The 27500-nt window shown below is 36.8% G+C and overlaps 1 protein-coding gene across 2 annotated transcripts in view; it reads right to left on the reverse strand.

Moving 5' to 3' along the window:
* Positions 1-27500, reverse strand: part of LOC126253463 (beta-1,3-glucan-binding protein-like) — a 324996-nt gene that overhangs the window by 204332 nt on the left and 93164 nt on the right. The window contains exons 5-8 of one of the 2 annotated variants that reach the window (XM_049954817.1): positions 17615-17781; positions 17149-17394; positions 14690-14826; positions 5460-5561 (exon numbers count right to left, since the gene is read on the reverse strand). In XM_049954817.1, the coding sequence (XP_049810774.1) occupies positions 5460-5561; positions 14690-14826; positions 17149-17394; positions 17615-17781 (652 nt within the window). The remainder of the gene's footprint in view (positions 1-5459; positions 5562-14689; positions 14827-17148; positions 17395-17614; positions 17782-27500) is intronic. The other variant, XM_049954818.1, reaches the window with a different exon arrangement.

Genomic DNA, 27500 nt, shown 5'->3' on the forward strand with positions numbered 1-27500 from the left:
TGTTTTTTTTTTCTTTTTTTTTCTTAATTTATATCTAAAAATTCCTCTATGGAGTAGAAGGAGTTGTCATTCAGAAATTCTTTTAATTTCTTCTTAAATACTTGTTGGTTATCTGTCAGACTTTTGATACTATTTGGTAAGTGACCAAAGACTTTAGTGCCAGTATAATTCACCCCTTTCTGTGCCAAAGTTAGATTTAATCTTGAATAGTGAAGATCATCCTTTCTCCTAGTATTGTAGTTATGCACACTGCTATTACTTTTGAATTGGGTTTGGTTGTTAATAACAAATTTCATAAGAGAGTATATATACTGAGAAGCTACTGTGAATATCCCTAGATCCTTAAATAAATGTTTGCAGGATGATCTTGGGTGGACTCCAGCTATTATTCTGATTACACGCCTTTGTGCAATAAATACTTTATTCCTCAGTGATGAATTACCCCAAAATATGATGCCATATGAAAGCAATGAGTGAAAATAGGCGTAGTAAGCTAATTTACTAAGATGTTTTTCACCAAAATTTGCAATGACCCTTATTGCATAAGTAGCTGAACTCAAACGTTTCAGCAGATCAATGTGTTTCTTCCAATTTAATCTCTCATCAATGGACACACCTAAAAATTTGCAATATTCTACCTTAGCTATATGCTTCTGATTAAGGTCTATATTTATTAATGGCGTTTTACCATTCACTGTACGGAACTGTATGTACTGTGTCTTACCAAAATTCAGTGAGAGTCCATTTACAAGGAACCACTTAGTAATTTTCTGAAAGACAGTACTGACAATTTCATCAGTTAATTCTTGTTTGTCAGGTGTGATTACTATACTTTTATCATCAGCAAAGAGAACTAACTTTGCCTCTTCATGAATATAGAATGGCAAGTCATTAATATATAATAAGAATAAAGGACCCAAGACTGACCCTTGTGGAACCCCATTCTTGATAGTTCCCCAGTTTGAGGAATGTGCTGATCTTTGCATGTTATGAGAACTACTTATTTCAACTTTCTGCACTCTTCCAGTTAGGTACAAATTAAACCATTTGTGCACTGTCCCACTCATGCCACAATACTTGAGCTTGTCTAGCAGAATTTCATGATTTACACAATCAAAAGCCTTTGAGAGATCACAAAAAATCCCAATGGGTGGTGTTCGGTTATTCAGATCATTCAAAATTTGACTGGTGAAAGCATATATGGCATTTTCTGTTGAAAAACCTTTCTGGAAACCAAACTGACATTTTGTTAGTACTTCATTTTTACAGATATGTGAAGCTACTCTTGAATACATTACTTTCTCAAAAATTTTGGATAACGCTGTTAGAAGGGAGATTGGACAGTAATTGTTGACATCAGATCGATACCCCTTTTTATGCAAAGGTATAACAATAGCATATTTCAGTCTATCAGGGAAAATGCCCTGTTCCAGAGAGCTATTACACAGGTGGCTGAGAATCTTACTTATCTGTTGAAAACAAGCTTTTAGTATTTTGCTGGAAATGCCATCAATTCCATGTGAGTTTTTACTTTTAAGTAAGTTTATTATTTTCCTAATTTCAGAGGGAGAAGTGGGTGAGATTTCAATTGTATCAAATTGCATAGGTATGGCCTCTTCCATTAACAGCCAAGCATTTTCTAATGAACACCTGGGTCCTACTATATCCACAACATTTAGAAAATGATTATTAAAAATATTTTCAACTTCTGACTTTTTGTTCGTAAAGTTTTCAGTCAATTTGATGGTAATACTGTCTTCCTCTGCTCTTGGTTGACCTGTTTCTCTTTTAATAATATTCCAAATTGTTTTAATTTTATTATCAGAGTTGCTGATTTCAGACATGATACACATACTCCTGGATTTTTTAATAACTTTTCTTAATATAACACAGTAGTTTTTATAATGTTTAATAGTTTCTGGGTCACTACTCTTTCTTGCTGTCAGATACATTTCCCTTTTCCGGTTACAAGATATTTTTATACCCTTAGTAAGCCATGGTTTGTTACAAGGTTTCTTACGAGTATATTTAACTATTTTCTTGGGGAAGCAGTTTTCAAATGCATTTACAAAACTGTCATGAAATAAATTATATTTTAAATTGGCATCAGGTTCACGGTAAACCTCATCCCAGTCTAACTGCTGTAGGCTTTCCCTGAAATTTGCAATTGTTAAATTGTTGACTGAGCGTACTACTTTGGAGGACTGTTTAGTATTGCTGAATGGAGCTATGTCATATTGTAACTAGCTGTTCACCATGATCAGAAAGACCATTCTCAACAGGCTGAGCATTTATCTGGTTAAACTTATCTTGGTCTATAAAGAAGTTATCTATCAGTGAGCTGCTATCCTTTACCACCCGAGTAGGAAAATCAATAACGGGTGTCAAATTGAAAGAACCGAGTAATACTTCAAGGTAATTTTTCCTATTACCCTCTTTCAGAGAATCTACATTGAAGTCGCCACAAATAATAATTTGCTTCCCCCTGTCTGACAGATAGCACAACAAGGAGTCCAAATTTTTCAGAAATAGATGAAAATTTCCTGATGGGGACCTATATATAGTTACAATTATAAATGTGCCTTTATTTAATTTAAGCTCACAGGCACATGCTTCTATATGTTTCTCTACACAAAACTTTGTTTCTATACTTTTTGCACAATGATAACTTTTGACATATATGGCAACTCCTCCTTTCTCCATATTTTCTCTCATTACATGTGCAGAGAGCTTATATCCACTTACATTTACCTTATCCATATCAGTAACAATGTGGTGCTCAGACAGGCATAGTATATCTATTTCATTCTCAGCTTCTAAATCTTCTAAACAAACCAGAAGCTCATCTACTTTATTCTTTAAACTCCTAATATTTTGATGAAATATACTTACATTATTTTTAATTATACTTTTATGAGAACCTTTCCTTATTCTAACATTTGCAGTACTCTCCTGTCTGAATTTCTCATTGTGCTTAGGCCTAGTTCATATACCAGTGGTCACATGGTGTTCAGAGAGGCAGATTATGTCAACTGGGTTGGGTGACTTTAATTCATCAATGCAATTACCTAGGACTGAGATACAACTTGGTGGAGTAAAAATTTCTGGTGATTGGTGAAAATTTATAATTGACAGCTGTGATTGGTGATCCAATGTGCTGGAATTGTGCTGTTTAATTTCTTTCCTAAACTGAAGATTTGTTTCAATCCTGACCTCTCGTAGAACTTATCTTTCTGTCTTACCTAACCTAAAAAAGGTGCTGGTCTAACACCTGTAACCACTGGTATTTTACCATTCATGGCAGTGCTTCCCCCACTTAAATTTCCTGCTATTACCCCAGCCAGTTTCCCCTTCCCTTTCCTGTTGAGATGTAGGCCATGCCTGGTATAGTCCCACCTACTGAGATAATCAACAGGAACCACACCAATATGAGCCCCCGCACCCGACCCAAGCAGCCGTTCCAACTCCAAATTAACTCTCCCAACAGAAGAGTTCATATGAGGCCGGTCATGGCGTCTCAGGACAGATACAAATTCAACATTGGTGTGTCTCGATGCCGACGCAATCTTTACCAGGTCACACACTATACTGTACCCAGGATCTCTGTCGATGCTGTTCCCTGGCCCTCCCACAATAACCACGGTGTCTTCCCTGGTAAATCCTTTACAGAGTGAACCTAAATCCTCTGTCACCTGATCCAGACTAGCACTTGGTTTGAAAAAATTTATGACCTGGTATTCTGGTCCTAATTCCTCCTGCAGAAGTTGGCCTACACCTCTGGCATGAGAACTGCCTAACAACAAAACTTTCTTCCTTTTCGATGACTTTCCTATATTCTTTTTCAATTTCCTATTGAAAGTTTGTTGTGTCCTGTCTACACCTACCTCTGCTTGAGGCTCGTCAGTTTCTAACTGAAGCAACAGGTCAAACTTATTTTTGACATTCACCACAGAACTGTCAGACTTAGTTCTAGGCCTGTTCCTTCTGCTACCTGTTGCCACTTCCCACCTCTCTTTGCCCTTCTCCCTCCTTAACCTGTCCAGATCTTCCCTAGCCTGATCTAGCTCAGCCTGAAGGGCAGCAATTTTCCCCTCCTGTTCCACTATCTTCCTATCTCTGCTGCAAATCCTACATAACCACTGATGAGCCTAATCCACTTTCCCAACACCCACGCCACTGCAGTCCCCCCCAGTGAAAAAGCTACTGCATCCATCACACCAAACCACGGAACTAACAATTCTACGGCAAGTCAGGCACTTCTCACTCATGGCAAAAATAATACTTTAGCTAGAATAAATCAATTAAATTACCGAAAATCAAAAAAGACGTTAAAAGAATTAAGCCTATTCACAAATGTATATAAGCAAGTTTCTGATTTAAAATTCCGCTGTTTTTCTGAGATCTGTATTAAAACAATGAAGGTATACGCTATTTATTATATATTTCACTCGATGGAATGAAAGAAAGGACAATTAAACGAGATACTTTAACTTTGACTCTCCAAAAACGTTACGAGAATTAGGCCCATAAACAAATGTATATAAGCAAGTTTCTGATATAAAGTTACGCTGTTTTTCTGAAATCTCTATTAAAACAATGAAGTTATACGCTATTTACGGTAGTTTACTTATTTGTTACCGAGAAACTAGTTAAATTACCGTGAAACAAGAAACAAACACGTTTACAAAATTTAAGCCTAAGCGCGACTTCGCGAAGTTACGATCTCTTCGTGTTTTCAGAAAAAATACGCAAAGAAAAATCGAACCTTTAACGGCAAGACGAAACGATACACTAATGCACGTATTTAATTTGTTGTCGGCGTTAAACTAAATTATATTCCTGTCTAAATTACTTAACTTTCTGGAAATGGTTTCTGGCGTCACACGGCGGCCATCTTGATACCCATGAAGCTTGCACAGGATAGAGTAGCATGGAGAGCTTTATCAAATCAGTTTCAGGACTGAAGACCACAACAACAACAACAACACAAACACCAACCAGTCACAGAAAGCACCCGATGAAGACGCTGAGGTATGATGTCAAAATATTGTTAGTTAAACGCAGACCACCAGCAGTACACCCAATTCAACAATATGTCAAGAACATACTTAACATGAAACAAGATACTTTTCTAAGTAAGGCCACAACAGGTTCTGTGGGAGACATGCTACAATTCTGTACATGCATTCTTTGAGAATGAAATCAAAACTGGAGTTGGGAGATCATCTGTACCTTTTTACTAATAAAAATAGCTTTTCATATTCAGCATTTAGCCATATAATCAAGAATTTTGATTTTATCTAGGTTACACATTCAACTTCGGAAGGACATGCAAGATGACATCTGTACGAGATTAAAATAAGCAAATATTTCATTGTTGTGTTCTCAAGGTATTCAGGAATGCAGCAGCTGTAACATTACAAATTTAGGTATCAAATATAATCAAAATTATATTTTACCTTTGTTTCCCTATTTTTCCAGGGTTTTGGATTTTGACGTGACATACACCCATCAGGAAATTCTTGATATCCACCTACTCCAACACCCAAACTAATGTAGAACTGTAACAAAAACAAAAAGGTTTCATACAGCAGAAAAACTTGTGTTCTTTGAAGATAGTGAATTTAAATTATGTTTTTATGCTTTCAAAGACTAATATTTATGTGAAGTGTTAAAAGCAGGTCGAAAAAGTGTTAAAAGCAGGTCGAAAAAGTGTTAAAAGCAGGTCGAAAAAGTGTTAAAAGCAGGTCGAAAAAGTGTTAAAAGCAGGTCGAAAAAGTGTTAAAAGCAGGTCGAAAAAGTGTTAAAAGCAGGTCGAAAAAGTGTTAAAAGCAGGTCGAAAAAGTGTTAAAAGCAGGTGGAAAAAGTGTTAAAAGCAGGTGGAAAAAGTGTTAAAAGCAGGTCGAAAAAGTGTTAAAAGCAGGTCGAAAAAGTGTTAAAAGCAGGTCGAAAAAGTGTTAAAAGCAGGTGGAAAAAGTGTTAAAAGCAGGTGGAAAAAGTGTTAAAAGCAGGTGGAAAAAGTGTTAAAAGCAGGTGGAAAAAGTGTTAAAAGCAGGTGGAAAAAGTGTTAAAAGCAGGTGGAAAAAGTGTTAAAAGCAGGTGGAAAAAGTGTTAAAAGCAGGTGGAAAAAGTGTTAAAAGCAGGTGGAAAAAGTGTTAAAAGCAGGTGAACTTTCAACTACAGTAACAGAAAACCATTTTAGATCTCTCACTTGCAAACTGTTTGTATGAAAAGAAATAGCCAAGTTTTTGAAACCTGAACCTGTTTCATAAAGATTAAGTTTTTGTAGCCAACTACAGCGTACAAGTTGGCTGATGTTCCTGAATGAATTTTGTAATCAGTTTAGAAATTGTAGTGAAAAAGGCAAACAGTGTAAGTTTCTACACAGTGTAACTAATAAGAAATTCTGTACTTCTGATACACAAATTTCGATGACTGATCAGAAATTCCATCTATTTATTTTGAATCATCACTGTAGTAATGTTAATAACGTAGCTAACTTATATGAAATGTAGGAACCTATTGAAAATATTGTAGTTTTGAACTTCTATTTGTTGGGTCTAGTGCAGCAGGGGATACAACCCGTCGGCTTTGAACAATGACGTCATTCCTTAGTCATAGATCGTAATGTCTTCACTTCGAGGCGTAGATAATAAAGCAGTTCTGTGTTCTAATAAGCACTATCATTAAAATAATTGAATGTTAATCTAAAAGCGATCGCTTGATATTCGGTGCATCATTAAATGTGTGATTTAATTAACTTAATTGTTTGTTTTTATTCGTCCGGTACTTAATATTTTTCGTAATGATATTGAGGTAATGTGGATTGTGTTTTTTGGCTTTTTTTAAAAAAATCTCACGAGATAGAATAAACTGATCCTACTTTATTCAGCAATCAATAAAAAAAACTAAACTAAAACATAACAGCTTTTGCTGTTATCTTTCCATTTCGTTTTTTTACTGATTGCTTAATAAAGTAGGATCAGTTTATTCTATCTCATGAGATTTTCTTTTAAAAAAGTAAAAAAAACTTATGCTTTTGACAAGATCAATGTTTATCTCTCTCGCATTCCTTTGTTTCTCAACATTCTCCTCAGCTCTTTCATCTCTGTAATACATGCTCTCTGGTGACTTGTGACGTCATTGTTCAAAGCCGGCGGGTTGTATCCCCTGCTGCACTAGTCCCTATTTGTTTTACGAGAAATTTGAGCGAGCAGAACTATGACAGTTTGTGTTCAAAGGTCATGAAGTCTCGATGTGAAAGCAAATTTAAAGAGAAGATTAGCAGTACAATACAAAAGTAGTGTAGGTACCACAATGTGACAAATGAAGGACACCACCTGATTACTGTTAATAATCAAGCATCATAGGGAGGCATGCAAATTTTTGCTCATGAGCGAATAAATTAGCTTTTTTTTTACTCATTTTGCGATATGGACTCCTAATTTTGTTGTGTTGTGGGTAATTTTAGTATCTATGTTACTAAGTGCACTACAATCTTTTTGCCAAGTGCTTTCTGATGATTATCGTTTTTATACTTCAGTAAATTATGACATTTTATGATTTGGTTATGACTTGTCACAAGCTTTCAGATATTTGATTTTTCTGTTTTTGTTTACAATGGAAACAAGATTAGCTGCTATACTGTAGGACATTCAAATTCAGCTATGTAGTTGACAGTATGTAAAAGTAGTTATATTGGGGTGACTTGCAAAATTATAATTATGCGAAAGATTATGGGTATGCAAAGTGAGTAGTTTGGTATCTACTGAAACATTATTGTAAGGTAGTTAATAATTAATGGAAGAAATCTGAAGTTATTAAAGAGGAGTGCTAGAGGCAGAGATCTACTCATATCTCTCACGTTTAATATCTATTTTCAATTACTGTATCCTACTTGCACTGTGAAATATTTGTCAACGACTGAGTCTTTCCTTCTCTCCCTTTCCAATAAGTCTCCCCTGACCTAGAGTTCAGGGCAACTTTTCCCCAACTTTCCCCATTTCCTGAATCTTTCTAGTTATTTTCTTACAGCTCTCTTTCTTTTCAGCCCTTCTGGCATAAGGCACCACTGACAACAAATGCTTGCATGCTTCCATAACTCTGTGTGTGTAGGTGGTGACTTAATTTTTTTACTACTACTACTACTACTACTACTACTACTACTGGAGTCTCTCTCTCTCATCAGAGCATGGTGTTCCAGTCTATTTTCCAATTTCCCTCTGACCAACCTTCCAATCAAATCTCTGTTGTCTGAATGTTTTTCTGCCTGTAATGTCTGCCTGAATTATACCAGCTACTTTACAATCCTCCTCAACTGCAGCAATCCATTGAATTGGCTCAGTTTTAATCTTCTGCTTTTAGAGAGTTGTGTGTGTTTTGTCAACGTAGTGGGTGTCTTCTTTCAAAGTGCCCATTAAATTTAAGTCTGTTTTTTCATGTCACCATGTATGTCTCTACTCTTCTATTTCCTTATTACTTCTCAGACTAAGTTCCTCCATCAGTAAGTTTGGGGCCTAATACTTTCCTAATAATCTCTCTTTTGAATTTCTTCAACATCCCTCTTTCTATATAAAATTAGAGTTTCTGCTCCTTAATGCCACTCAGGTTTGATTACAGTGCTGCAATGCCTAATTTTACTGAATTTAGAAAGTGAGTTTTTATTATAAAATATTGTGTGTTAATCTGAATACAGTTGCCAGTTTTTGACAGTGAACTTCAATTGCAGCTCTCCTCAGACTGTTTTCTTGTGCGATTTGCCCCAAGCATTTAAACTGATAAATCCTTTTTATTTTTTCATAAAAGTGGCGCTTGTTCATTGCTTGTTACACATTCCATTTTGCAAATGATATTTGTAGTCCTACATTTTCCACAACTGCTTTGAGAATTTCAATTTGTTTTTGAGCTGTGATAATATCCCTGGTTAAAATTTCCAGATCATTTGCGAAGGTGAGGCAGTCTACTCTAATATTACTTCTAACTAACTTTATTTAGTGATCTATATTTTGACTCAACTTTTGCTCTCACTAGTTTGTAATTCCCTTTTCCAAAACACAGTTAAACAGTAATTGGGAAAGTCCTTCTCCCCATCTAATACCAGCCTTTGTATCGAATGGTTCAGAAATTTCTCCCACAATTTTCACTTTAGAGCTGGTGTCAGTTAATATTTCTTTAATCAGTGTTACAGTTTTATTATCTAGCTCTCGTTCCTTTAAAATTTGGGAAACAGATTCATGATAAACTGAATTGCAGGCCTTTTTAAAATTCACAAATGTACATACAATATTGTTACCAGAAATCCTTTCGTTTATAAGTATTAGTTTTAAACTAAGAATTTGTTCTGCACAGGATCTGTTTGGTCTGAGGCCTGCTTGGTATTTACCAATTTTAGGTTCCAGCTGTTCTTGGGCTTTATCAAGTAAGCATTGCAAGAGAATTTTTTTGACTGGGAAAAGAGATTCCTCAGTAATTATTGACATCAGTTCTATCCCTTTTTTAAGCAATGGGTGAATTAAGGCAGTTTTCCAGTCCTCGGCTATCTTCTCAGTTTGCCAGGTATGTCCTATAAGTTGAGTGAACACACTTGTGTTACACCCAGCTGATTTTAGTAGTTCTGCAATTATACCATCTTCTCTGGAATTCTTTATTGTTTTCAGGTCTCTTAATTTGTTAGAGTTTGTGTTGTTAGTTTGCTGTGGTTGGAATTTATTCGCAGGTTTTGGACAGTTTAACAGTTTATCACAGTAATTAGCAAGTACTTTACAATTTTCCTGGTTGTTAAGAGTCAAACAGCCATTTTCGTTTTTGAAGCAAAGACTGAGGTTGGTAACTGGTAAGTTTTGTTTTGAATAATTTATAGAAGTTCCTTGTATTGTTCTTTCAGAAGCCTCTATTTCTGAAAATTGGGCGTCTTCGTGGTTTCTTTTAGTCTGACAGATTAATTTAGATATTTTTTCCTTATAGCTAGAAAGGTGTTTTATGTATTTTCAGTGTTGTTACTATTCTGATCTTTGAATGCCCAATGCCTACACTCAACTGCTGTTTCACAATCCGCATTCCACCAAGGGTGTTTTTGTTTCTTACGAAGTGTCATTAAATTTTGTGCTGTTTTGATTAACTTTACTTTTTTGGCTTAGTCAATTGTTGGACTGTTTTTTGTCAACTTCAATTGCTACAGTTGCAGTTATTTTAGCAGTGGCAAATTTTGGAGTAACTTTGTTTTGAAGTTTTACTTTTATTTGCATTAAATAATGTTCAGAATCAATATTATCCTGTTTCCTAACTTCAACATTTAAAATTTCTTTTTAGTCAGGGTATGAAATTGCTACACGATTGTTTTGAAATTCCCAATAAATGTATTGGGTGCCCACCAAGTTTTTTTGTTTAGAAGAGTTTTTAAACATGTTGACATGACAAGGTTAAAATTATTGCACATTTCAACAAGTCTTTGGCCATTTTGGTTTGTCAATTTATGTGCAGAAAATCCACCCACTGTTTTCTTATAGTTTTTCTCTTTAATTGAGCATTAAAATCACCCATTAAAATTTTAACATTTTGCAAGGGAATTTTTGAGATGATGCTTTCTAATGTTTCCCAAGCTTCATTAACTTCAGGTTTGTTATGGTTATCCTCATTGACTGGCATTTGGGCATTAAAGTGCATTTTGTATTTGTGCATCTGAGAGTAACTGTCATTAGTCTTATTTTTAATGGATTTTACATTCATTATTGAATTTAAAAGATTTTTGGAGAGTATTTGTGCATCTGAGAGTAACTGTCAGTCTTATTTTTAATGGATTTTACATTCATTATTGAATTTAAAAGATTTTTGGAGACTGCAGAAGCAACTTCCAGATGTGGTGAATTATTAAGTATTCTTTTACAGTCTTACTTTTAGAAAGATAATTGCCTAAATCCATGGTGTTATTGTCTGTCACTCATGTTTCTTGACCTGCCAGAATTTCAATTTTCTGTTCTTTTAATGTATCTCCCAATTTATGAAATTTACTTTGTTTCAAAAGTGTTTGTATGTTAAGTGTTGCAAAAAGTATGTGTGTTTTGGTTTTAAGTTGGCTAGAGGACTAACTTCCTCTGTTTAATCACATTGCACTTTAAACTGGCTCCTCCAGAATCTAAAAGACCAGTTGCACCAGTAATACTGCTGGTGGATTGACACCTGGGATAATGTTATGATTATCAGGTGGGGTTGAACAGACTCATTGAGTGAACTGAGTTTTATGAAAGACTTATTGATGCCTTCAGGTGCCAGTCTTTGTATTTCAGGTACGATTTTACAATTTCAGCCTTAGGCCATTTTCAAATGTCTAAAACAGACGTATCATACATTGGATACATTAGTGACACTTGTGATTTTGATGTAGGAACAAGTCATATCTGCAGATATACTAGGTGCATTTATGGATGACTTATAGTAAATTATGTAGTGTATGTCATTGCTCCTATGGGAATGTTATGCTCATAAAATAAATCCAAGAAGTTCAGGCTATTTTAGCAGCATGTTACTTTTGAGCAGTTGCAAAGCTCATATGTAAGGCCCATGTTTTAACTTAACACTAGGAAGATTATAATTACTTTACAGAAATTTGCTACTTAACCAGCATACATACACTTTTGTTCTTATTTACATTTAATTATTGTTCATCACTGGTAAAAATATGACTGAATGTAATTTTTTTAAAATAACCAGTGATGAACGATAATGGTGGTGGTCATAGGGTCATTGGGTGGGGGTCAGTAGAGATTCGGGCAAGAAGGATTACAGGATCAAAGGATATCTTTGCAAGGAAACAGTATGCCATTCAGAGAAACTGGTAGAGGAAAGCATCTGGATGACACACTGTGAAGCAGCCATTGAATTCCAATGAGTTATATTTCACAGCATCATCTGTCACTGGGAGGAGGTTGGTTGGCTGGTAGTCAATGCACATAAAAATGATGTGCAGAAATTACAACATAGCTCATATTATGTGATATGGCAGGATTGTACTCAAAAGTATCCCTGTCTCCAACATGATAGGGTAATCATGTGATGGGATTGAAGTAGGAATGTGCTGGGTGGGTGTTTCAGACTGGTACTGCACCGCAGGGTATGACCTATGTGGTAAGAGGTTTGGAGTAGGTATGGTGTAAAAGTGAACAAGTATAGATTGGATGGCTAGTGGAATACCAGTTTGACAGTGTGGGAAGGACTGTGGATAAAATTTCTTATTTCTGGGCCTGGTGAAGGATACTCTTTAGTTGTTCTAGTCCAGAAGAATGACATGAGTGGCTGTTCCCTTGCAGCTGGTTCATTTTTGTTTGTACATACATGTCTGCAGTCCTGGTACACACTGAATCCCCACACCATAGCACCATAAAATGGGTGAGAAGAGCCAAAACAAAATTGCCCAGCCAATGGATGAAAGAGTATCATGGTGATTTGTTTTCAGCAGCAGAATAAAGGTTGCAGCTGTGTCAGATCAGGTCAATTTAGATGTTATTTACATTGGCCTGATGAGTTTGCAATGTTTCCAGTACTGCTGAAAGTTAATTTTCTAATTGTACTCCAATTTATCAGTCTACTGTGCCAGTGTTTTGGTTCCTCTTGTGGTGTGCTACACTCCTGTGGCAGGGCAAAATAACAGCTGTAAGATTAGAAGATAATGTATAATACAGACTGAGGAAAATTTTGACTTGGAGTTGTTTTACATTGTATCACATTTTGTTCGGTCATTTGGTCCATTATGTCTGCTGGAAGGTGATTATAAATTTTTTATTCCACATATTTAATACACTTTGTTTCTAGTGTCAAGAGGGTGTTGAATTTTTTTTTTTTTTTTTTTTTTGCAAGGACAACAAGCTAGCGAGAATAGATTTACCAGCTGTGGCAAGATTTTTAACAACTTGAATAGTGGTTTAAAGTTTTCAAACTACTACTAATATGCCATTCACCTCATGGCCAATTTCTGTAATATAAACATTTTATGTGGTTCAAAAGTATTTCCTCGGAAGATCACACCATTGCTTATAACAGATCGAAGTAGTGCATGGTAGACAAGCTTCAGTATACCTATGTTAGTATTGTGTCTTATTTTAACAGAAAAGGTATTTTGCAAATTTTTTTGTAATATTTCTGTACATAATTTCAGTTTAGAGTATTACTTTACTGCTTCCAAGGGGGAACCAGAGCCTTAATAAATTTATTTATGAAGTATTACTTTGTAGTGTGTATGTGTAATTTGTGTATACCTATTCTGTGGCCTTTTACACTGAAAACTACAGAAAGTGTCACACAAAGTGCTTGATAAAATGCTCACTGGAACAGCTTTGTAACACCCACAAAGACTCATGAAACATTTTCTCACAAGTGTGTAACTTTCCAGGATGTGCATGGAGAAAGAGCAACAATTCTTTTAAGGTCAATATCAGTACTTTAATTCAATGCAAGGAGAGAAACAATTCCTCTGACCTAAGAAACTGTTCCTTTTGAGCAAAAATTTGCTCAGTTGCAAAAATAGTCATTCATTACAGTATTCCCTCAAACGTCAAGCAATTATTTCTGGAGCACATTTTACTGATTCAGTAATTGATGCACTGCACTTATAATTTTCAAGGTGGTTCCAAGACTTTTCTTCTATTAAGAAATATTTGTCAGAGTCTCTCTTTCAGCTGACTGTACCAAATTATTTCCTGTTTGAACTGATTGACCTACACTATGTAGCTTCCAGCTCGAAAACCTATCTTCTCAATTCCAGAACAAATGGCTTTTGTATTGTATTAACTCTAGAGAAAAATCTTTGACTTTACAGATGATCTGCTGAAAGTTATCTCTCTGTTTGGTTCAATGCATGCATGCAAACTGTTCCCCTCACACTACCTATGACATTTTGAAGTACTGCCAGTGTCCTGGTTTTATAGCTTTAGCTTATTTAAATGTATATTTTTGTCTGTAAGATGAACCTTCATCCCAAATACCTTATGTATTGCAAAACAAAAGGTGTTTAAACTTACAATTCTAGTATCTCTGCATAGAACGTGTATGTGTGTTTTGTGTGATAAATAAGCCGTGTATCACTGCTTATGTCATTAAATAATGAAATTATTTAGTTCAAAGAAAAATTTATTGCATTGATTGGAAGGATGAATCTCTGAAAATGAATCCCAACTAAAAAGTGAGTAGCAATGTTTGCCTTCTAGAAATAGTTCCTATGTGTTACTGACCCTTCTGTTAGTCCCCACATTTTGTACCCTTCAGCACACACACAGTCATCTCACTGCCTCTCCCTGAACAGTTCAGTGGTGGGAGAAGTTAAGCACTGGCTGGAAACAGCTGCACACCAGACACATGAAAGTGCAAATTTTGCCAGGTGTAGACAGTTTTACATTCACTTGTGCATTTACAGGGACTTTTTTACATTTTAATTTATAACAACAGTTAATAGTAATAATCAAATAACTGTGTGGCACAACACCCTCATGCAAAGCTTTCAGTTTGACACCACTGCAGTTGCTTACATGTGCCCAACTTACCTCAGCAATCCTACTGCGGAAAGGAGACTACAGTGTAACATGGAATCTAAATGATGCATTGTTACTGGAAAATCTAATAGTAAAAGTAAAAAATACTGACAAAATTATTCACATCAATGATACTCCACTGCATGTGCCCAAAAATTAATAAGAAATCATACCTCTCTGTCAAATGGTGCAAGTTTCGATTTCCAAGGAACTGTTGGAGATGAAGCAAATTCTTGTAAGCCACCAAAACCACCTAATGGTGGACTAACTTTTCCAATTTCAGTACCGTCAACAACAAACACCAGCTGATCTGAAAATTCAAATAGCTGCATGATTTTTTCCCATAATGTATCCTAAATTGTGTTACACTATAGAGGAATCTACTTTTAGTGCCCTTTTGAAAAATAATGGGTACAGGCATGTGTCTGATCCATATGTTGTTATGAAAGAATGTAAATATTTTACTGTATATGTGTAATGCAATCTAAATTTTCCTGACAATGTCCAAAAACTTTGTTATATGGACAGAAAATAAATAAATAAACAGGAGCATTTTTACAACATTTTAATTTGTAATAATCTTTTCCAAAAAATTAGGACTTCATAAATCACTGTTTCTATAATTACAGTAAGCTTCAACGTAATTGGTATCAAAATTGTACAGTGAAAACTATCAAACAAGCTGTATGTCAGGAGAACTGCTATAAAATTTAGAAACTTGTATAAAAAATTTCACTACTTGGTGTCATGGTGCTTTTTGAGTACAATTACTAATCCAGCATTTTTGACAACTACACTGTTCTGTCACTTGATGGACAAAACTGAGATGTCTTAGGTATAGTTCTTTTTGAGTTTTCTATCACATGTAGTAAAGGAAAATATCCTTTAAGTATGATGTTTTAAAAGTTGTGAGGCTGCCACTGAATTTCATGATATGTCAACATTTCAAGTTTCACTCTTCTTGTGGCACATGTAGAAATCTCTTGTTAAGTTATCTTTTTGCAGGACAGCCCATTGTAAAATTATGATTAACTTTTTACCATTGTAAACTACTTATGAAGTGAGCTTTAGAGAATTTAACAGCATCAACTCGTAATCATCAGAATCATTACAAAGTGATGTCTACAGAGTGATTTGATAAATACTAGTTTTATCATGAGACAGGCAGAAGAGGAGGAGGAGGAGGAGGAGGAGGAGGAGGAGGAGGAGGAGGAGGAAAAGACCAGTGGGTATGTTGGCAGAGAGGGTGAGAGAATATGAATTGGGAAGACATGTGGGACAGAGGTGGCAGAAACTGTTGGGTCGAGAATGTGGGAACAGTAAGTTACTGTAGGTAATTACTTCAACACCTTCTCCCCCATCCACTTCACATGGTCCTATTCAACCGATCATGCCACCTTCCTGGTAGTTGACCACCTCTTCTCTTATGGCTCCATCCACACCTCTGTCCACATTAAACTAACTAACTAACTAACCACCAACAGTACTTGCATTTTGACAGCTGCCATCCATTCCACACCAAAAAATCCCACCCATACAGCTTGGTCACATGGGGATGGTGCAACTGTAATAACAAAGTCCCTTGCCCAGTATGCTGAAGATCTCACAAAGATCTTCACTAGGTGACACTACACCTCAGACATAGTCTGCAAACAGATTTCCCTGTGGAAGATGTAGGTGCAATACATACCCAATCCCAGTACTTCCGACTCCAGTTTTATCACAGACTCATCCTACCCTATCAAAGGCTGGGCCCCTGTGAAAGCAGCCATGCCATATACTAGCTCTCCTGCGATCATTTCACAGCTTTTTATATTGGTGTGATTACCAACCAGCTGTCCACTAAGATTAACAGCCACCACCAAACTGTGGCCAAGAGCAAAGTGGACCTCCTGAGACACAACATGCAGCTGACCATAAAATTCTTTATTTTGTCACAGCCCAGGTCATGTGGATCATCCTCTCCACCATCAACTGCTCAGAATTGTGCAGATGGGAGTTATCCTTACAACACATTCTCTCTGCCTGAAATTATCCCAGGCTGACCTACAATAACTCACTGCTCCCACACACTCCAACAGTTTACACCCCAACTGTCCCACACTACCTCACAGTTCACATACCCTCACCCTCTCTCCCAACATAACCATTGGCCTTTTTACCTTTTCTGCCACCCTCCTTTTCCACTCCCTGTTTCTCTGCACCCCACTCCCCTTCCCCTTCAACCTCTCAACACTGCTGTCAGCTTGTTATGCCACAATCTAGCCCCTGCATACTCTGCCACACAACACACTCCCTCCATCCACACCATGCTGTCCTCCTCCACACTGCTGCTTTGCTCAAAGTGACCATTTCATTCTGGAGCAAGCAGTCATGTTTGCATAACATGTCCTTGCTTGTGTGAATAAGTGCATTTTCTTTTCTGAAGAATGCTGTGGCTAAAAGGTAAGAGCATTGTCTTCGCTGTGCTTGTCTGCAACTCAATATGTCATCTTTACAGGAAGTAGCAATCCCTCCTTTTCATAATAATGTTAATACAATCTATAGATAGCTCAAAAGGGAAAGTACCTGAAATATTCATGTACCATTCATGGTATATTTTGTAATAAATTTAAACAACAATTTACTGTACCTGGAGTCCATATAACTTTGTAAACATGGAAGTCAGATGCAAAAGGGGCTCCACTACTCCTCGAGTACATCTCATTGCGAATTTTTCTATTCAGCCCAAGTCTGCAACCTGCTTCAATTACTTGGTTGCCAAGTTGAGCACCATCCTTTGTTAAATCTTCATTTCCTCGTGCCATCCCAATTGTTATCTGACCTGACTCATAGTTGCGACGTCCGTAAAAATTTTCCTTTGGTTCAAGCCAAATCTCTGTAAATGGTTGAAAAAGTTTATTGGGAGCTTTATGTCAAGAAAGTCATTAAGATAGTAATTTTATTTCTGCAATTTCAAATATGTGCAAAACCAAACTGTCATCTATCGGTGTTTCCTTACAGACAAACTAATGCCAGATGTAATGCTTCCTGACTCATTGCAATTAATGTTCATTATTTTGGATCATTTAGTCAAAAGCACCTTTGGAGTCACTTACCAGGGAAAATCCAATCACCCATTGGTAATTTAGCACGGACTTCTATGACACCATATGCAAATGAGAATGAGAGCTTTGTGGTTAGTTTGGCTGATTTTACTGGAGGCAGTATTGACCAGGCATCAGCAACTTTCTTGCACTCTGGTCCATCTGGAATGCTAGTACAACTGAAAAAAATCATGGCAAGATTTAGTTTCTGAATATTTGAGGTTAACTTCTTTGCGCGCGCACACACACACACACACACACACACACACACACACACACACACACACACACACACACACACACAAGTACTGATTGAAAAAGGAAAGTGGGTTGAGAAATGGAAGGAGGAGAAAGTGGAAGGAGGAGAAAGAAGAAGGGGGAGAGACAGACAGACAGAGAGAGAGAGAGAGAGAGAGAGAGAGAGAGAGACAGAGAGAGAGAGAGAGACAGAGAGAGAGAGAGAGAGAGAGAGAGAGAGAGAGAGAGAGAGAACACATAACAGAGTACTGTTTGAGAAGACACAGTATCTGTATCTGACCGAAACTGAACACATTGCCTTCATTGATGCTATGCAGTGATTCACAAGGCACATGACTGTTACACCTTTGTAGAAAGGAGGTACAAAGTCCAGCATCTACATAAAAATTACTTCTTAAAGTACAGTATCCCAGAATTTTGTCTGGAGGTGACACCAAGAACTGTCTACCAGTGGATCAAGATGAACCTAGCTTTATAACTAAAAAATTTCATCACTTTTGTATGGCTTGCCTGAAGAAAACATTTTTTAAATTGTGATACAAACATGTTTTGGTACCCGTGGATCTGAACGTGTTTGTCTTTAGATTCAAGGGGAGTGGTTTTCTGTATAAATAAGGCTTACATAAAAATAAATTTTTAAAAATGTTGAAGTAATTTCATGGCTACTGGCTCTGTTATACTCCATTTCCTACTTCAGTCCATTCCATCATAGTTTCCATTCACTGTTTTTGTTTGATATGGTACTTAACTTTCATTTCTGATTGCTGCAATTTTCCTTAATTCCAATGTTTTATTTCTCCTCAACTCACATTTTAAAATTTTATTTCATTCTCTGCAATGATTTCCCATTTCTGGAAACAAATACCTGCACTTTCCAGAAAGGGACTATTTCATATGAAGAGTCCAGGAGAAGAAGTCCAAAATTTTGGTTTTTTCCTAATTTAATAGACCAACCAGTGTAGTTTTAGCTGGTTTTACAGAACTGGTCAAAAACCTGACAAGTCAAGAGAGAGTCTAATATCTAGTAAGCACATGCAGGTGAAAAACATCACAAGTCCATGCAAAACAGGGGAATATCCTAACAGGTCCAGAGAATGCAACGATAAAATTTTATGACTTAATGATTCCCAGCCTGCGCAGTTCTGTTTTCACTAATGTTATTGTAGTTTTATCATTGTTGCCAGAGTAGTCTTGTATGAGTTGACCATTGTTGTTAGCTTTGTGGAGTTTGTGAAGGAAGTTAGATCTAGCTAGCATTGCATTCTGTCAGTGTAAAATGAATAAAGAAGATAGTGACTCATCTGCTTGTGAAGAAAACTACAGTATGTCAAAGAATCTGAGATGGAAAAGAAAGTAGTATGGTCGTGTTAGAGATGCCTCCAAACATTTAAGAAAACTGCAGTCACATGAAACAGGAGAACCATGTAAGCGCAAAAACAATTGTTTTGATATTGTCAGTGATGAAAATAAATGGAATATTATTAACAACATGAACCACTTTCAAAATCATGATGAAATAAAAATCACAGAAGTACCTGCACAGCGCAGGCATCCTGGAAGAGAAGAGCAGGAAGCAAAGTTTTGTGATGCATCATATAAATTCAGTGTTTGTATTATGATTAATGGAAGTGTCCAAGAAGTACATGTGTGCAAGCAAGCATTTATGTCATTACATGGAATAAAGAAGGGCAAGGTAAATCATTTACTGAAGAAACTTAAATCTGGAGACCAACCTCTACAAAATGGCTGAGGGAAACACAGATCCCACCCACAGGCTTTGAAAGATGAAACACGTGCAATAATAAGAGGGCACATTAAATCATTTAAAGGTCGCAACAGACACTACAGTTTGACGAAGTCAGAAAAAATTTACCTACCAGAGTCTTTGAATATTAAAAAAAGGTTCCATATGTTCAAGGAGAAGTTTCAGGATCAGAACATGTTGTATGAAACGTACCACACTATATTCAATTCAGATTTCAATATAAGTTTTGGGTATCCATGATCTGATACATGTGGCTCCTGCGATAAGTACCTAGCCAAGAAGAAAAATTTGGAGAAGGAACTGACTATCATCTGTTGAAAATAAAGTAAGGCTTCATTCCAAACTTCAATCCACTGAAATAGCCCCTGAATTGCATCTCAGGAAACAAAAAGTGTTCTATGACAGGAAAAAAAGGCAAAGATGAAATGTCAAAAAAATCCATCAAAGGTTGCAATTATGATGGACTATAGCAAAAACTTTCATTGTCCAATTATAAAAACAAATTAAGTTTTTATAATAAACAACAGCTTTCTGTATTTATATTCAATGTTCATCTTTTGGCAATGAGGGACAGCTACTTTTACATGTATCCTGAGAGCACAGTCCAAAAAGGAGCAGATGAAGTTTCATCGTTCCTTCATCATTTTGTGCACAATTTTCTTAATCCAGAAGTCAGACATCTGGAGATGATCTGTGACTCCTGCAGAGGGCAAAACAAGAATGCCACTGTCTTCAAATTCCTTCATCATCTGGTCCATTATAGAAAAATAATTGTATTATGTAAAGATTACATTCCCCATAAGAGGTAATTCGTACCTTGAATGTGACAAAAATATTGGCACCATCATTGATGTTGAGGAGCAACCAGAGATAATCAAATGCTGGACAGAGCATCTGGATAATACAATATACAAGAAGAAACTCTCTTTCCAGTCCAGGCCAGTAAGAGAATTAGAAGTCACACGACACCATGCAGCACTGGTTCAGTATAGAGGAAGCTACAATGGAGCATATGAGCAAGCTTCATTACTTCTTTGTGGAAAGAAAGGGCAAGATTTCAGCCTGAAAGAAATCAAGTTCAGCCTACCCTCTGCGAAATATGAAGGTACAGTAATTCTTTTACAGCAATATGATTTGAAAGTTTTTTTTAATTTATTGAAATAAGTATTTTTAGTATTAGGCATATAGCTATTTAAATTAAGGGATTCTGATTTTTTGCAGGTGATTTTAAAATATCTGCTGAGAAATATAGAGATTTACAAGCCTTGAAAGATTTTGCCATAATGAAGTGCAAGTGTATTTTGATTGTATTTTGCATTAATCCACCATCAAAAAAGCACAGGACCTTTTACAGAAGATTATTAAATGATTATATGTGATAATTTCTTGTAACATGCATTTGAAATCTTCTAGTTACCTGCAATATGTTATGGACTTGTCATTTTTCCTCTGTATGACCTGCCTTTGTAATAAAAATGCATCATATTATCGTAAATCCTATTCAGATGTGTATAGTTTCAGCAGTACTCTTTCTCTGAAAGATATATTAAGGTCTAAAACAAAAATGAAGAATATAGCTTGAAAAACTAAAATTTTATGAGTCTTTAAACTTTAAATTTCGTCTTCTGAAAAAGAAAAAAAAATTGTGACTTATCAGGTTTTTCCCTGGGCTCTTCATATCTCATTAGTAATGTATGATACTTTATTACAGAGATAAGGATTTCTCAGCTCTCCATTTAAGATTTAGTTTTGAAAGGTGTTTTGATGTTAATCTCTACACTCTTCACCAGATATTGGAGTGACTGCCATATGACTTGAGTTAGAATGGAAAGAGATTTCAGATTTTTATCCCCTTTAAAATTTGCAATTTTCTTAATAAAATGGTATACAAATCACTTATGCCCATTTGCAATGTTAAAAATTTTACATGCATAATGTCAGCAAGTTTCACACAGAAGGCTACAGATTGTCAATTTACAAAAGTGCAAATTTGTTGTTTCTAATGGTAGCACTGTCAACTGCAATCTAGAAGGTTTTTGTAGTATAAACCCATGTTATACCTGTAAGTTCTAAGAATTCTTTTGCTACAGTGACCAAAGTGAATACCAAAGATAATCAACTTTCAGACACTGATGAAACACAGCAATACAAACTGGAGAACAGGTGGGAGTATGGAGGTCTTTTGTTGAAATTTTTTGTCAGTCCTTGAATGAAATGAATTTATTACTCTCTAGTTTGTAGGTGATAGAGACTCTCAAGCATAGAATGGTGTAGTAGCAGCAGTTCAACCTTATGGTGATAAGGTTATCACAAAACTGGAATGTACGGAGCACCTCCAGAAGAGGATGAGCACCACACTAAATTGAAACAAAGTTTGAGAAACAAAATTTCTGGTGGTGAATCCATAAAGAGTAGTACAGCAGGACCATGGGATGGCAATTAGGAATAACAATGATTTGTTCAGAATGATTCAGGTATACTGCACACAGAATACAGTGGCCGGCAGATGCGCAGGTCGCAGGGAATGCACTGGGAGAGCGGTAATGGTGGGGCTGCAGGCAGTCATTGTAGGGGAAATGTTGAGCAATGGAGGGGAAGTGTCATTCTAAACTGAAGCCTCCACTAATTTTTTGTAAATGTTAAGTGTCCCCCACCACATCCACACTTGCTTGGTCACCATTCAGAATGATCTGTCACCTCTTCCTTGAGAAAAATGCAGCGATTTATTTTTCTCTGGTTTGTTAACCACTTTTAACTTTCAGAGAAGTGTGGGGAATTTTGAGTAAAACCTATACCTTTGTCTTGTTGCCATGTTAAAATTGGCTTTTTTTCCCAAAACCCAGCAGAGGTTACACAGTATCAGCTCCCCAGCATGTTGTGCAGATGCAACTGCAAGCAAATTCTGAAACAGTGGTTTATTAAGTGAGGAACTGAGAAAAAGTAATGTCAGCATCTACTGAAAAAGCACATCCTCAGTACGAAACTAATGTGTAATTACTTACATTGTTCCAAAACCCATAGCATTTCTTGTTTGACCAGCTATCGATAGACCTTAAAAATTACACTCTTTCTTCATAAAAGTCTATAGTTAGTGGAGTAACACAGTAGATAATGAAGTTTTGCATAATAACCATACAGCAGAATACCCTCCCCTTTGTGTGCTATCATTTGCCAAAATGTCATTTCAATATCTCAAACTGTTTATGAAATATGAGGAATGTTGTTGGTATTTCACTATGGTTTTATAACTGGCACACTGAAGTTGCAAATGAGCACACGACGACAGATCAGTTTTCTCAAGATTGGTGATAAGGGCCTCCATCCAAGTCTAAAGAAAAATTCAGTATTATAGATAAATTTCATACACTACAACGTATGTAATACGCACTGAAAGCAAAATCAAGCAACTGCAATTTTTCATTGCATAGTGTCTTACTTCCATGTAAATATCACAGTAACTGACCATTAACAAAATTATGGGCATGGCATAATGAACCCAATATATAAAGCCACGTGTAAAGCAAAAATGAAATTTTTTTGAGAAAGATTGCAGGATGTATGCATTGATTCTGTCATTGTAAACCAGCTGAAAGTTCTCAAGATGAGACAGTTTTCCCATATGTGGGTTGCCTTTCGCTGTATATCTCAAAGGGTGTCATTTCTGAATGTTTAGACCAAGTTGCCAATCTCTCCACCATGTTGAAATCTTATCGAGATCTGACTGAATATTTACGCAGATTCTCTCAGATAGTACTTATTATGTATAACTGCATCATCTGCAAGTAGTTTGATGTTACTATTAATATTATCTGCGAGATCATAAATATACAATATGAACAGCAAAGGTCCCGGCACATTTCCCTAGGGCACACCAAGTTACTTTTACATCTGACAATACATCTCCATCCAAGATAACATGCTGTGTTCTCCCTAATGAAAAGTCCTCAGTCCTGTCACAAATTTCACTTGATGCCCCTTATGATTGAACTCTTGACGATAATCATAGGTCGTGTACTAAGTTAAATGGTTTTCAGAAATTAAGAAATACTGCATCTACCTAACTGCCTTGATTCAAAGCTATCAGTATGTCATGTGAGAAAAGTGCAAACTGGGTTTCACAAGGTCAATGTTTTCGGAATTCATGATGAGGCACTGAGGTGGTCATTCTGTTCAAGATACTTCATGTTTGAGCTCAGAATATGTTCCACAATTTTGCAATAAATCTATGTCAAGGATATTGGATGGTAGATTTGTGGATCACTACTTCTACCCTTCTTGTAAACAGGCAAATCAAAGTCTTTGCCCACTTTTTTAGCCACATTACAGCTGTAAATGCTAAGTGAACATATCCAATCCCCCCCTTGTTGGACCTTTCTTGGTTTGTGCCAGCCTTATCTGCCAGTAGCTCCACATAATGCTGCTGTCAGTTGTTAAAGGTGGCAGTTGTGTGTCACACATCCACAGCATTAGAGCAACAAACAGATTCATTTTCTATGGAGCAAGGCAAAAACACTGATGGGGGGCGACAACGAGGTGGTGGTGGTGGTGGTGTCTCGAATGACAGGTCGATTGGGGAGGCCACATTTGTCACTCACTGATAACATTTCCCATGTGGATGCAATGTGAAAGATCAGTTTGTGCACACCATGGCCATTTCCCAGGAACTTGGCATATCATTGGAGGGCTGTGATTCACAAGTAATGATGAAACCAAGACAGCAATCCAATGGTGATTCCATAGTCAGCCAAAAAATTCTACTGCTGGGGCATCTCAAATTTAGTGCTGTGATGAGACAAAAGTGTGAACCGATGTGGGGAACTATGTGGGAAAAATAGTGTATACTATGTAGAATAGGATGTATCTGTCAATTCCCGTATGTACATCACTCTGGCTAATAAAAAATAGGGGCTACGACTTCCTGACTTTCCTTTGTAGATGGCTGTGACCTGTTCTTTTTTCCAAGAATTGGGCATGGTTTTTGCTTGAGGGACCTACTACAGATTATAATTAGAAGAGGTGCTTATACAACTGCAAATTCAGTATAGAATTTCTGTGTTTCCATCAGAGCCTGAAGCTTTGTTCAGTTTTAACTAGTTCAGCTGTTTCTCAATACCAATGACTAACACTTATTTCATTTATCCTTTCAGTGGTACGAGGATTAAATTGTGGCAATTCTCTGGGTTTTATTTTGTAAAGCAACATTTGAAAACAATTAAGAATTTCACATTTTGCTTTGTTACTCTCAATTTCAGTTCCTTTCTCATTCGCTAGGGTCTGCGCACTAACTATTGTGCCATTATCAGCCTTTACATATGACCAGAATTTCTTCGGAGTTTTGTGGAAGATCATCTGACAATACTCTGCTAGGGTAGTCACTGTAAACTTCTTCAGACATTGCTCTCTTTTATGTTATGGTTTTAGGGCACAAAACTGCTATGGTCATTAGTGCTCGGTCTGTGACAAAGGTAAAAAACCAAAATATAAACCAGCAGGAATGGGAGCGAAACTCAAAGTGGGGAAACTAAAAACAGAAGGAAAGCTTAAAAATCCACTCTAGAAGGGGGGTTGTTTGTCCTCAAAAAGAGCTTCAGATGACTGACATCTCACTGACACTTATAAACTCGAGAACATGATCAGCTGAGCGCGTGTCATCTGCTGAAATGGAAGATGTATCAGGCAACAGCTGTAGACGGGCGCATAACGGAGTAAAATAGGGGCACTCAAGTAAAAGGTGTCTCACTGTCCACAGTTGAGAGCAGTGGGGACAATGTGGGAGAGGATCGCCACTTAAAAGATATCGATGGCTAAAAAGACAGTGCCCTATCCGGAGTGTAGTTAAAATTACCTCCTCCCGACGACGAGTTCGGGTGGAAGAGGTCCAAGCACAGGGAAGAACTTTCACGTCCCACAATTTATTATTGGGAATGTTGACCAATGTGCGTGCCATAAAAGAACAATATGACGACATAAAACGAACCATGCGAACAGCAGGCTGAAGAAGAGACTGCAGCCTTGGCTGCTATATTGGCCACCTCGCTTCCACAGATACCAACATGTCCTGGGATCCAGAGGAACGCCACAGAGACGCTCCGAAGTGGAGCAAGTGGAGGCAGTCCTGAATCCAGTGGACCAGAGGGTGGACAGGGTAGAGAGCTTTGAGACTGAGGAGAGAGCTGAGCGAATCTGAGCATACAATATACTGTATCCGCTGATGGCGATGGATGTATTGGACAGCCTGGAGAACAGCGTAAAGCTCCGCTGTAAAAACCGAACACTGGTAAGGAAGCCGAAATCGATTAGGGATGTTGCCAACAATATAGGCACTCCCAACACCAAATGATGTTTTTGCGCCATCAGTGTAAATAAATCTAAAATCTTTCATTTGTGCACGTAGAGCAGCAAATGCCCGACGATAAACAAGTGAAGGGGTACCATCCTTGGAAAACTGACAAAGGTCACAGAGCAGGCAGGTCCAGGGCCACATTAGCTCGGGGTCCAATGCTAGCTAAGCATGTATCTACAAAGGAGTTGTGGACCCCCTGGGGGGGACATTGCTCTCTTGACAGCCAAACACGTTTGTTTCTGTAGAAGTTTTTTTCTTTTTAACAGTGACTGTATACTATGGAGGTTCCCTCCCATTACCAGCTGTTGTTCTGTGCATGTATCTGTCCAGCACATGGTCAACTTATAACTATACAGCCTTCCCCAAAATTCATATGAAATGTCTGATACCACCTTTCTTATATGCATCTGGATAGTTATCGCACAATTCAGCACTTCCTAAGGCCTTGTATGTGTGTCTTTATATGTATAATTCTGTATTATTTGATAAAAAACTTTATATTCATTGCGAAGGCCTGTGGAATGCTCTGGAAGGACATGCATTGTAATTATATGTGGATTGTTGTCATTGATAAAATTATGTACATACAACTAAAGTAAGTAACTAATCAAGAAATTGAAGTAATAAGTCCTTAGCAATAAATAATTAAGGACTGCAGAGATGTTAGCATCGAAATTAATCTAATCTAATTAACAAAATGGTAATGTAAAAATTCAGTAACAAAAGACCTATCTTGAGAAACAGCTTAAAAGTTATTACAGTTTCTTCACATTTTGTAAATTTTGATTGTAACATCAAAATGGTTCAAAATTAAGAATTCTATTTTGGAAGTCACTGTTAAAATTCTATATAAAGCGATGCTGCAGGGAGTCAGTTTTGAAGTTACTTTTGGAAGTCAAAGAGATCAGTGAAGTCTGTGCATCTTTTGTTTACATGACAAGTGTCCAGTTCTGATGTCAATGTGAATAAATTTTGTGACCCATGAAAATTTCCCATTCTTTCATCACTGGACCAGGCAGAAGAAACTTGAGTAACATTCAGCATGAATCTTTACAAACTGTGCTGCAAGAATGGATCCGTTGGTAGGACAAGATCCAAGGCACCAAGGGATCACCAATTTAGCACTGGAGGGAAGCATGCAAGGTAAAAATCAAAGGGAGACCAAGAGATGAATACATTAAGCAGATTAAGAAGAATGTAGGTTGCAGTAGTTACTCAGAGATGATGAAGCTTGCACACTATATAGTAGCATGGAGAGCTGCACCAAACCAGTCTCTGGACTGAAGATCACATCATCATAATACAAGTGAGTGTTGATACAGTCTAGGAAAGAGAGTGCAGATGGGACAATAAAATTTGCAAATCTGTAACTTCAAATCCACATACTTATTTTTAAACACGTGGTTTCACACAAAGGAGAACTCTGTATGTAAATAAACTTACATACACCACAGATTGTTCATACAACTGTTTCTGTTCACACTTTTACTCTGGCATGCCAAACAAGAATACTGCATATTTGTGTGTGTGTG

This window comes from Schistocerca nitens, chromosome 4 (genome assembly GCF_023898315.1).
Source record: "Schistocerca nitens isolate TAMUIC-IGC-003100 chromosome 4, iqSchNite1.1, whole genome shotgun sequence".
NCBI classification, from domain to species: Eukaryota; Metazoa; Arthropoda; class Insecta; order Orthoptera; family Acrididae; genus Schistocerca; species Schistocerca nitens.